The 13,170-nt window shown below is 35.0% G+C and overlaps 1 protein-coding gene across 1 annotated transcript in view; it reads right to left on the reverse strand.

Annotated features, from left to right (window-relative positions):
- LRP1B (LDL receptor related protein 1B) overlaps positions 1–13,170 on the reverse strand; it is a gene marked incomplete at its 3' end in the record, with an annotated part of 2,351,282 nt that overhangs the window by 502,856 nt on the left and 1,835,256 nt on the right. Inside the window, exons 59-60 of the mRNA XM_082630936.1 lie at positions 10,833–10,967; positions 10,125–10,254 (exon numbers count right to left, since the gene is read on the reverse strand). Coding sequence (XP_082487062.1) covers positions 10,125–10,254; positions 10,833–10,967 — 265 coding nt within the window. The remainder of the gene's footprint in view (positions 1–10,124; positions 10,255–10,832; positions 10,968–13,170) is intronic.

Below are 13,170 nucleotides of genomic sequence, written 5' to 3' on the forward strand. Positions count from 1 at the left end.
ATATGTACATATACATATACATTTATGTGTACATATATGATATTCGTTTGCTATTTACATGGTTTAACAATGGCTTTCCTGAGTGGTCCATCTTTTATTCACTTTTGGTATTTTCAGTATATAATATTTGATGTTTCCCTATAGTCTATGAATTTTCCTATGAAATATTTAACACTGAGACAGATGCCTAGGGCCTAGATTCATAGTGCTCATGAGTTGATCTGGAATTCTTAAAATATTATACAGAAAATTTTCATTTGTTTCCTGAACCCCAAACCATCTTATATATCAGTCATATGCAACATATGCTGGATATCCCATGTCAAAACACACTGAGGAGATTTCTATAGGCAAATAGAGAAAGGAATATCTTAAACTTCTCTTTTACCCTTTACCACATTTTTATTGGTCAGATCCCTTAAGAAATTAGGAAAAGGTCTTACAGTTTTGTGTGGCTATTGCTGGTCTCCATTCGACATAGCTTTGGTGGTCAGGGCCAGGGGCTCCCTCTTACGATGGGAAGTGGCATGACCTTTCTGGGTTCTCTTTCTCCTCCACCAGCTCAGAGCTGCAGTGATAGCCCAGGGCATTTTTGATAATTTCTAGTCCTTCTTTTCTCATTTTAGCGGGAGAGGTAAGGTCCAAGGTTTATGTTTAGAGGTTAAGAAATGAGAACAAAGCATACTGGAAAAAGTAGATGAGACCTAACTATCTTTGAAAGAAGAATGTCTACAGTAGAATTTTTTGGAAAATTCCTAGTGAAAAATAGTATCGCACTTTTCTTTCATTTGTCCTTATAATTTGTATGCCTCAGAGACCTGTAGAAAAAGGTGGCTGTGATTTGGGGAATAATTGTGGTATTTTTGAATTACTTGACCATCATGGTATATTAATATCATAAACTATCACCCTGATTCCACCACTATTTCTATCGCATATCAAATTTAATTCCTTCTTTTTTATATGTTACCTCATCTTCAGATGCAAGATACATTGATACTTTAGGAGATGGTGTTAAGCTATGCTATACTTTTGCTATCTCAACAGATGTTAAACTGTCATTCAAGACCTTCTGTATATTACTGAGCATATTCCAAAAGCATATATGTATATATAGTCAATGAAAGACCATTTAACAATATGTACTTTTTGAACACCAAAATACCATGTAAAGCTGAATCTTTGCCATGGAAAGAAACACTTTTCAGAAAGTTATTTATGGTTGCAGAGATATAAAGCTAAATTAAGAGAGGCAATGTAGATCCTACTGCCTAACAAGAAAAAAAAATCACAGAGTATTTGCATTTCACTTAGAGATCATACATCATGGGAGGTTAACCAACTTCTTCGGTATCATACTGTGACTTTCTATGCATCTTTTTTTTTTAATTGTAGGTAGAAAATGACTTTTTAGCATAAAGAGATTACATTTTAATTTTTTTAAAGAGGGTGAGGCCTTACCAAAAAAAGAAAGAAGTCAACAGAGGGGAGAAACTGAATTTTCAAGCTGAACTAAATTCATATACACTTTCTATTTTGCATATGGCTACATTTTAAAAGACCTCAAGTCTCCATTGCTCAAAAACAGGCTTCATGCCCACTTTTCAAGGGACATTTATATCTTGGATCAGCTAATTTACTCCATTATGGTTCACCTTTTCTCTTGGCAATACCACTTGCCATGTTTTTACATCAAACAGAATATTAAAATGCTGTACCTTATTCCTATGATATGAATTTTGACACTTAAATGTCTATGTAATATTACCTGGAAATCAGTGTTTGATTACCAGGTAAAAGTTATTCAAATTTTTACATAGAGTTGTCATTTATAAGCCCTTGCCCCCACCCCAAACTCATCAGTAAACATGTATATAAGGTATTAGAAGACACATATCACTAATGTTTCCAAGCAGTAATAAACATTTCCTGAAAATAAACCTAATATTTGAAAAGGTATATCAATTCTTAACTATGAATCCTGAAAAATATCTATCCATGTGACAATTAATATTGAAGAAAAGTTTTTAAGAAGAAGTGAAGACAGAGAGAAACACTATTTAAAATATTGTTATACATGTCAAAGATTTCTTGTTCTGTGGGATGAAATGTAAATCTTGTTTGGGGGGCTCAAAATTAATAAATCAAAAGTGCTTACTGAGATCCTCCGGCTAAGTCAGTGCTGAGCTTGGAGTCACAATGGAGAGAAATGGAAAACCTAAGAGACCACTGGAGATAAGGAATGACAGGATTTACAGACAGATGGAAATAGGTGATGAAAACCTATGGAAAGTCTGAAGTAAGTTTCAATCTTGTCAGGACGAAAGAACCATGATAACACAAAAAGAGACGCCATGGTTAGAAAAGAAAGTCAGTAGATGAAAACTAGGAGGACATGGTAAGATTCAGTGACAGTTGGATGTTCAAATAAATCATTTCTAAAGGAAATTGTAAATATAATTAAAGGAATAAAGATGAAATATTGGATGTAATGTAGTGATTAATGTCAGAAACATGAAAATATGTTTAAAAGATAAATATAGCAAGAGAGAAAATAGCATATAGAGCTTTAAGTGAGGAGAAAGATGCTCAGAAGAGAAATACAATGCTCAGAGGAAATACATGGAAGGGGTCAAAGAGAACAAGAAGACTCAGAGTTAAAGAAGGTAACAGGAAAAATAACCTCTTGAGTGGATAAATGATGGAGAAATGTCAAGGAGAAGGCAAGGGGTGTGAAAAAAATTCTGGAAAACAAAATCTGGATTTGGCTATGGATAAATTTAGAAATTCCTGGAAAGAACTAAAGCTGAAAATTCATTTCAGAAGTTAAGTGAGGAGAGATTTACTTCTATTCTAAGAAGTTGAGAAGTAAACATGCAGAGAGAAATAAGACAGTATTTTTCTTTTCAAATAAGAGGGATCCGAGCTTATTTGAAAGCAAAGGGAAAGGCTTCATTGAAAGTAATAAGTTAAAGATGATCGAATAGAAAAGAACAGTTACTGCAATGAGATGCCTGAGGAAATAGATGCCATCGTGTCCAGAATAAAAGTGAAGTAGATTTAAGTAAGAAAAAAACAAAACTTTCTCTGAGGTTATATGCACTTATTTCAAAACATTCACATTATGAATTTGTAGATTCCATTTTCCCTTACCATCACATAGTCACTCTATTACAATTAACCACCAAATCCATTTAACTGCTTTACTAATCTCTGACAACTTTGCAATCTTCTCCCTTCTAGCAGACATACTTAGAGACTTTATGGCTCATGTTGTTGATCCTATGAACATCCCAGTTCCTGGTTCCTCATCTTATCTGTTCCAGGGACCTTCATCTCTCTTTTGCCTCTGCCTTACATTACTCTGATCTGTTCTTGGTTTCCCTCCATTTCATCACTGATTTCTAGACCTCACCTCCTGATTAGCAACTCATAGTTATTCCCTTAAAATTGCCAACTTTGAATCTGTCACCACCTGCTCCTTGTTTGGCCCATTTTTCCCCATTATTTTGCTACTGCTAAGTTGCTGAGCACTATTACTCAAGGTCATATAAATACCCCATTAGATTCTAGAAATCCATTCCAGCTGCAGTCATGTTGCTTGGAATCCTTTTATTCGTATTGTACTTTATTCATATTCTATTCACCACAATAGTTTCACCAAAATTTACTTATTCATTTAAAGCTGCTAACTCTACTCATATCATCTATGAGTTTCTTCAATTTCACTAATTTTAACCGCTAAAATATGTTCTATTGCTATACTCTATCTCTTTCACTTCATCTCCAAAAAGAGAAGAGAACTTACCCGAATTTAATCCTCCCATTTAAATTTACCTCATTTAATCTTCCCAATAACCAAAAATGATATAAGCATTTGAGATCAAGATACTTCAAAAGATCCCAAAGGTAGGAAATGTCCAAGCTGGGCTTCCAAACCATAGTGGACACTGTTGGTGCTGCACTTAGACATCCTCAGATTTTGTTTCCTATTTCTGTGTACTCCAGTGCCCAGCTCCTGTGTCCTTTTGTTTTTAGTAGTTCACATAGCCAACTTTCTTCAGAGGACAGTTACTAGAACCTCTTCTTTCACAAGTAGTGCTGAGAGCCAGAAATCTTGGGAGTGTATGTCTCCCCAGGGTTGTTGCCCTTATCCAGTGAATAACTGGGTGGGAGTTCAAAGTCAAGCTCCCTTGCTAAGTGAGGTTTACCCTCCAAAGCTTTAAAAGGCATGTCTGAGGTCTGGACTTTGCTCACAGTTGATCCTTTGCTTGGTCCCTTTCTATCTGGCTTCTTCTGACTTGAATTCTCATTCCAGGATCTGTTTTTTTAGAGATAACCTGATTTTTTAAAACTATTTATTTATTTATTTTTGGCTGTGTTGGGTCTTCGTTGCTGTGCGCAGGCTTTCTCTAGTGCAGAGAGCAGGGGCTACTCTTCGTTGTGGTGTGTGGGCGTCTCATTGCAGTGGCTTCTCTTGTTGTGGAGCACGGGCTCTAGGCACACGGGCTTCAGTAGTTGTGGCACGTGGGCTCAGCAGTTGTGGCCCGTGGACTCTAGAGTGCAGGCTCAGTAGCTGTGGGTCACAGGCTTAGTTGTTCCATGGCATGTGGGATCTTCCTGGACCAGGGATCAAACCCGTGTCCCCTGAATTGGCAGGCAGATTCTTAACCACTGCGCCACCAGGGAAGTCCCGAAATACCCGATTTAAGACGAAAATCTTATCTATCTGCTATCTGTCCTCCATTCTTCCTGTTCCGTTCTATTGCTTCTTCCTTGACAAGGCTCCTCCTACACTCCTTGGAATCTATCTTCTCTTTACATGCATTTTCTTCCACTCCTCTGCCTATGAATATGTGCCCATACTCCCTGACCCCATACTAAGAAAAACTTTCTGTGTGCTCTACTACATTCTCAATAAACTTTCTATTTTTTCTTTTCTTTCATTGTCAAAGTTTCTGTCACTGTAGTCTAAATATGCTGGCTCTACTTTCTAATTATCTTTCACTTATTAATTCTTTATATTTGGCTTCTGCTCTTGCCAGTTTCCTGAAATTCATAACAATTAAATATGTCATCCTGATCATCAATTGCATGTTGTTTTCTGCTTTTCTCTCTCCTAATCTCTTTCCTGCAGGCACATTCTTCTTCCTAAAACTCTTCCCTTGATTTCTATGATACAGTGATTTCCTGAGGACTTGAAGTGGCTTTTTTCCTCTTTATTTCTTTTGCCTTATTGTTAATTTTCTTTTTTCTCCTCTTAATCATATTATCTCCTAACTGCAAACATTCTTCATTTTTGTCCTTAGACTTCTTTTTCCTTGGATAATTTCATCTACTACCATGATTTATTGAAGAGCCTGTACTCTTTTGGAATAAGTAGGAATGACTTTATACTTATCCAACTCCTGATTCTATTTATACTCTACTAAATATCTCTTCTCCAGAATTTGCTATCTCAGGAAGAATCCATGACCTCCAAGAGAATTCTATTTAAAAACAGAATGATATTGTTAAGATTCATTCTCATGCAAAAAAGACTAGATCTTTCTAAATCCAAACTTAAATCTCATATCTATTTTAAAATCTTCTTCCCTCTTTCCAACTTTGATCTGACTCCTTGTGGCCTGAGGTCTTGCCATGAAAAAGTCACACAGTTTTTCCATTTACTGCTCTTTTCTATTTATTTTAGCTTCCCACATATATTTGCCTCTAAGTCTCTCCATTTCTTGGTTTGAGGGCTGAGAAAGAACCTTCCCCCTCCTCCATAACACTCTCCCTTGGATAATAAAGAACCATATCTAAGAATTACTTAATTTAAAGACTGCTACAACTTCAATAAACTCTCATTATACTTTTGATCTTTGCTTATGTGGATTGTTTGAGGCCAGAGGGAAGGGTTAGGAGAGAGGGTCCAGGACCAGTTTATGTTTCACTTGGTAAACTGGGGATGGAGTTTTAAAATGTGGGGAATCCCGTTGCCAACTTTATGGTCCCAACTTATCTTTGAGCTACATTACCTACTCTTCCCTACATGTACCTTATATACTTTTGTTCTTGGCAGTGGCCTTTGCTTTGCCACTACCAATTTTTTAATTATTCTATTCTTCATATAAAATATTCCCACTCCATCTCAGAAATGTTTCTCCTTCAGGTTTCCTCAATAAAGACTCTCATAATCACCACCACTGCTGCTACTACCCTCACTTTTACTATCTACTATAATCATATGCTATCTCCTTTTTCTGAAAATTTAATGTAATTTTATAATAGCTGTATGAAAATTTTCACTTTAACATGAAAGTTAGATATGAGATTTAAGCTTGAGTTATATCAATCTAGTGTTCTTATGCCCCCCAATTAGTCTTACTTTACATTATGAGACTTTTTTTAACTGAAGTTCTGTACTTGTTTAAACTAAAAGTTTAAACAGAAAACCTGTTGTGAACAGAAGCTACATCTTATTTATACCATCACACTTTACAGTGTCCACTTGTGTCTTTCACATAGCCAGTAGTCCTATTTTGTCAAGATGTACTGAATTAAAGGCTGAGGAGGAGACAGAGATGTCCTTACATGACATGGTTCCCAGTGCATAGCACTCGAGGAGTGTTCATTGAATAAACTGAAAAAAAGTGAAGTACTTGTGGGTTTCTTTGCCTGATGTCCTCAATCATCCTAGAGAGAAGTTAAGTATAGTTATATGCTAAGATGACTGTACAAAAGATACTTAAGAAGGTCTGGAATAACAACTTGAGGGCATAGACTAGGTTTTAATAGAATGCAAAAGAGAACTACAGAGCAACTAGTTAGCAGCAAGAGGCCTGTTAAATTGAACTGCATGAATCGATAATAGGTCAGGCACAAGATGTTGTCTACAATAAAATGAAGTGTTGGACTTATTATAAATATGACGGGAAGAAATTCTTTATTCAAAACAAACCCATTTCCTACGTATCTATGATATTTCATAACATTCAAATTATATTTGTTCCTACTATCAGAATAATTATTCATAGTCCAGCAATTGATCTTTTTTTTTTTCCACGGAGGGAATAATGATTTATTGCTTAATTGTAAAGTACAAATGAAAAAGAGATTTAAAAAATATCATCACATTAGAAGAGGACATTTTTATATTCAAATTTACAGGTATGATGTGGACACACTAAACTGAGTGCTGTGTTTTGTTCTTGGAACTAAACAAAATTATACCTTCCCTCAACATTCTTAATATGTACTGGCAAGTGTCCATGGGCATGCAGTGATAGGTAAGAGAATGTATGGGGGAAGTCAGACCCAACTCAAAAATTTTTTAAAACTTTTCCTAATTTTCCCAGAATTTTCTCATTATTGTTTGTTCTCTCAGTATAGCTCTAATCTTTACATTTTTATTATAATTTTATGCTAAAACTGTTAAAACTGTTTTCTTATATGCTTGATATTTTTGGTAATTAATTTCTGTAATGCTTAACACTATATATGTGTGTATGTATATGTAAACATGTTACATATCACACACACATACATACACAGACACATAATATAGCATAATCTTTGGAGTTTAGAGAAACCTAACTCTCCCACATATCATGTTAATGATAGAGTAATATATTTTAAATTGCTGACTCAGTTTCCTTATCTGTTAAGTGGAGGAAATAACACCACTCTAGGTTTGTTGTAAGCTTTTAAACAGAATGAAAGGGGACCTACTGGTGAGTTCTGAGCAAAGCAGTAACAGCTACTTACATTTTGGAAGGATCATTAGGCCACTACATGAAGAATAGACTGTAGGAATAACAAGGTAGAAGATGGTAAACCACAATCCAGAAATGTTGGTAAGAATGACACGACTCAGACTAGGGTGGTAGCAATGAAAATTGTGAGAAGTAGGTAAAGCATAAATGTAGTTTGAAGCCAAAGGTAACAGAATTCCTGGTATATTGAACATAGGATATGTGAGAGAGATACCAAAGATGTCATATTATCTCTTCAAAATTCATCTCAAATCATCCCTAGTACTAATAGAAATTCAGTTTGTTCAGATATTCAGAGTATACTATTTGGTCTGGGACCTTATCCTAGCCCAGCTGATGAAACATAACTTGTCTAAATATGTCAAGATATTCTCTTCCCTTTGGCTATTGACTGATCTAAGGATGGGCATGTAACCCATTTCTGGCTAAGAAAAAAACAAAGGGATTAACACAAAGACCTTTCTCTCCCCAAATAAAACAATAGAGTCTAGCAAGAAAAAGGTTTTCTCCTATCCCCTTCTCTTTCCTTAGGTGTAAACATACTCTCTGAGGATATATCAAGTGTGCTCTAACAATGGGGCCTTAACATCAAGCATAAGACAAAATATAACCTAGTAAAGGTGGTAGTTGAAAAGGGAGAAAGAAAATCTATAGATTTAACACATTCTAGTTAAATTTTAATATGCATCCAAGAGCAATCCTAACAAATGCAGCTTTTCAATTTTTATATTGTAACCTTAGTTTTAGCTTGAAGCATGACAAATTTTTTGGCATTATTTTTCTCTCTTTTATTAACCTTCTTTGTTTCCTCTTTCACTGTACTGATAGTATGACTTAATTTTATAGCATTTGTCAAGAAAGTGAAGACAGTAATGACACTGGAAAAAGCACATACAACATATAACAAGTAGGAAAGAATGTAGATTTTTGTGAGAGTTGATTTGATGTTTTACATAGATTGACTTCATCCTAAATCAGTGTTCCTTATACTTGTTTATCTAATACACCTTTGTGTGACCACCATGGCTTCACTTTTTTCCACTCCAAAAGACACAGGAGTTTTATTAACATAAAAAAAACCACTTTAAAAAACCTCTAAAATAAAGTAATAGTAGCAATGCAAGAAATGCAATAGTGAGGAGTAATATAAAATTTTATAATAGGACTGCTTTTTTATTATTGTATCAGTCAACAACTTATTCCTTACCAACCACTGTAGCAAGCTCTGAGGATAGAGAAATAAACCAAAGACACATGGCTCTTCTCATCGAGTTTTACTAAAGAATACAGACATTACCCAGTCCAGTGAAAAACAGTGCATAGTACAGTAAAGCAAATAAATATAAATAAGCAAATATAATTTATAAAAATGAAAGTACTGGGTGCTTCAGTGTCATATAACAGAATGTCTGTTTGTAAAACCAGGAAAATATAAATAAAATTTATCAAGCTGAAAGTAAGAAGGAGAACATTGCAGGTAAAGGGAAGAAGCTGTTCAAAGACTGAGAGTGGAAGAGAATAGGAAATATTTGAAAACATTTCAAAAAACTAAGAAGTCCAATAGAGACTGAGATAGCAAAGAGGCAGGAGCAGGAGTTTGAGGCTGAAAATTTACATAGGGCCTGATTAAGAAGAATCGTAACAGAAATTTTGGATTCTGGTGAGGTTAGAAGATCAATCAGGAAGTTATGGCAGGGGTATCTGTGTAGCACAAGAACAGATTTAATCAGGGTGGAGGTAGTGAAGATGGAGGGTGGTAGATTGATAATATCTGGAAGAAAAAAATCAGCAGAATTTGGTGTCAGCTTGAATTCATTTCAATGTTAGATATGTACAGTTTGGGTGTCCTAATGGAAAAATGGTACTGTCAAGAAGACAGGTAGACATACTTATCTGGATCTCAAGAAGAAGAAGAAGAAGAAGAAGAAGAAGAAAAAAAGCTTGGGATGAACATGTTGATATGGCAATTATAGATACATAAATGGAAATTGAAGCTTTAGAAATATTGGAGAACGAGTTTGGCTATCAAATGGTTCTTTCATTCATTTGGCAAAAAATTGAGTACATAATATGTAAACAGTTCTAGGACAGAACTTTAAATTGATAATCTAGAAATATGTTGGTGTATCATTTGGATTTACACACACATTAAAGGACGGCATAATAAATATGAACCTATCAAATATGTACTGAAATATACATGACAAAGTGAAAATAAACTTTTCCTTCTGCTTAGCTAAGATATTTTTGAGATTTGTTTCAGACATTATGACTAAAAATAAATATTAATATCAATTTCTGGATTTTTCTTTTAACGAAAGTTAAGTCACTTAAAATGCCCAAAATATATGTAAACGTTAAACTTACCCTTTTTCTGGGTGCACAGCTATAGATCTTGGTTGATCCAGGCCTTGGGAAATAATTACATAACGAAAAGAGCCACTGAGTCTTGCAACTTCAATTAAGTTGAAACCATGATCCGTCCAATATATGTTACCTAGAAGAAACACAAACATGTTTATAATACAATTATGAGAAAAACTTATTTATTAATTAAGCGAAAATTAACTTTCTGAGCATTCACATGACTATTAAGACATCATTTACTTCTGATATTCTTTTTTAATATGTGCAGCTCCTAAGCAGAAAGCTATAAATAAACTAATATGCAAATATTACTTAATCTCACATGTCTATGGTTTAAACCATATAATGATACATTTATATGTTAAAAATAAATTGAAATTTCTCTTACCTGAGGAAGGGCTCTATTTTCATTTTCTACTAGCTTCAGGCAAAAGAGAACTTCTAACACTTTTGTTTACCAGCCTCGTGGGGCTCTCAGGAGATCTGGGCAAAGTTAATACTACATAATCTACTTCTACATAAAAACACTTATCCAAAGGCTCAAAAGCATTAGAAAGAGTGAAGCCAAAAACAAAAGAGGCTATTTACCCCTGTGGCTAGAAGTACAAAAAAAACCTGTTGTGAGTCAGAAACAGCATTTTTATGAAGCAGATTGAGCCACTAACAATATAGGTGTGAAACAAAAACAAAGAAAGCCATGGATGATACCAGCAATCCAGTCAATAGCTATCCCTTCCACTCTTCCCAAGCCATTGGTGATGATATCTTCTTTCCAAGTCTGATCTCTTTTAGCTCGGCTAATTTTATTGAAGCCCATGTCTGTCCAGTAGATGGTATCATTTTCTATGGATAAAACAGAAAAAAAAACCATACACAAACACACTATAAAAGGGATCGATATACATATTAGGAGCACATTGCATCAGCATTTTGGGGTTATCATCCTGGGTGTGCTGGAGTATAAGTGTTCTTCAGGAAAATTTATTAACAAAAATGGTAAGAAAGATATTAAAACCACATGAGAGAACCTAGTCAAATGTTTTAAAGCATTTTTGAAATATATGTGGAAACAGTCTATCACATCCTTTTTATTTTTTCTCCATTTTCCTATTCATTTTAACTCAATAAATACTTATCCCCCATGAATTTGCAATCTTGATATCAAACCAAATTATTTTGGACTACAGTTTTTCTTTTAACATCTATTCTTATGTCTGAGCTCTGCATATAAAGAGAATACTACTGGGGATAATCAACAAAGTCTCAAAGTAGAGAGAGAATGGAAAGAAACATAAGGGCATTTTAAATATACCAAGGGTGTTTTATGTATAAGGTCATTCAAAATATATAAAGCCTTAAAAATACCTTATCAACTAATTATTCCTTCCCTTATCAACTAATTATTCCTTCTGAGGTACTAGTTTCCCAAATGTCAACTACAAACCCTGTGCATTCTTTTTCAAACTCTCTTTGTACAAATTGGCTTAAGAATACTTGAAGAATGGCTCTATGCTATCATAGAGTCTTTAAATAACAGTGCTTTTTGAATATTTGAATGAAAAATGTGCCTAAAGACTATAAATGAAATATATGTGCATGCATATGCATAAAGGGTAGCAATTATAGATCAATGATGTTAAATACAGCCACTAGAAAGACACTGGGGACAAATCATTAAATAATAAATTTGCCACCAACTAAGTAAGTGTTTGTTTGTGTTGTGACCTACATGGGCATTTGAAGAACAAATCCTTTAAGACCAATATAATTTCCATCTGGCACAGAGACAGACTATGGAAATAAAGAAAAAGCAATTAGCATAATAAAGCCATTTATCAGTAAGTTTGGGGATTCTATTTCAAATGAAATATAGTCTAAATTCTATTACCTGTCTGGGGAAGAATTCCAAATAGCCCCTGTTCCCAACAATGGTTAAGTCAGATACACACTTGCGTGAATCAGAGCAGAGATACCATTTTCAAATATATATCTAGAGGGTTTTCCTGGTGGCGCAGTGATTGAGAGTCTGCCTGCCGATGCAGGGGACATGGGTTCATGTCCCAGTCCGGGAAGATCCCACATGCCACGGATTGGCTGGGCCCATAAGCCATGGCCGCTGAGCCTGCGCGTCCGGAGCCTGTGCTCCACAATGGAAGAGGCCACAACAGTGAAAGGCCCACATACAAAAAAAAAAAAAATATATATATATATATATATATATATATATATATCTGGAAAGCAAGGACTTGTTTCATTTTTCCAGTTTTGTCAAACTATCAGTTGATATGTTTTCATGATTGAAAGAGTGAATCAATCAACAAAAATAAGCATCATTTTTGTATAAATATTAAGTATTATATGAAGAGTCCTATTCTCTTCTGCTAACATTAGATCCATATATCCAACTGCCTACATTGTATCTCCACTTGTATGTAAGAAAAGGCAATCTTGATTGCAAAAGACCAATTTTGGATTTCTACCTGAAACGTTCTTCTCTCTCAGTCTTCCATATGGCAGCTCCCCATGCCTTGATGGTATGATGGAAGGCACCTCCATCCTTTGTTGCTTGGGCTAAAAACCTCATATTGTCCTTGATCACTTTTCCTCACACTTCACATCTAATCCATCACCAACTACTCTCATCTTCAACCTATAACCAAATATTTTGGCTCTTCTTATTCTTCTTTCAAATCAGATCCCTCATCCCACCACTTCTCACACTCTCCACTTATAATCCAAGCCATTATTAACTCTTGTCTGAAGTATTGCAATAACCTCTAGCTTAGTTCCAGCTTCTACTTTTGCCTCAGGACTCCTTTCCTCATGAGCCTTTTCTCTACTGAGGGTCCACTGTCACCCTATTAAAAAGTAAATAAGATAATTTCTTTCCTCTCCACTCAAACTTTCTAATCATTTTCCATCTCATCCAATGTAAAAGTAAAGTTCCTTCCCAAGACCTTCAAGATCTACCCACATCCTTCAAGTCTCTTTCACCTACTATCCTTCTACTCTCCCCCCTCTAGTAATAAGACCTTCCTCGTCCTAA

Source organism: Mesoplodon mirus (genome assembly GCF_964341445.2).
Source record: "Mesoplodon mirus genome assembly, chromosome: 8".
NCBI lineage: Eukaryota > Metazoa > Chordata > Mammalia > Artiodactyla > Ziphiidae > Mesoplodon > Mesoplodon mirus.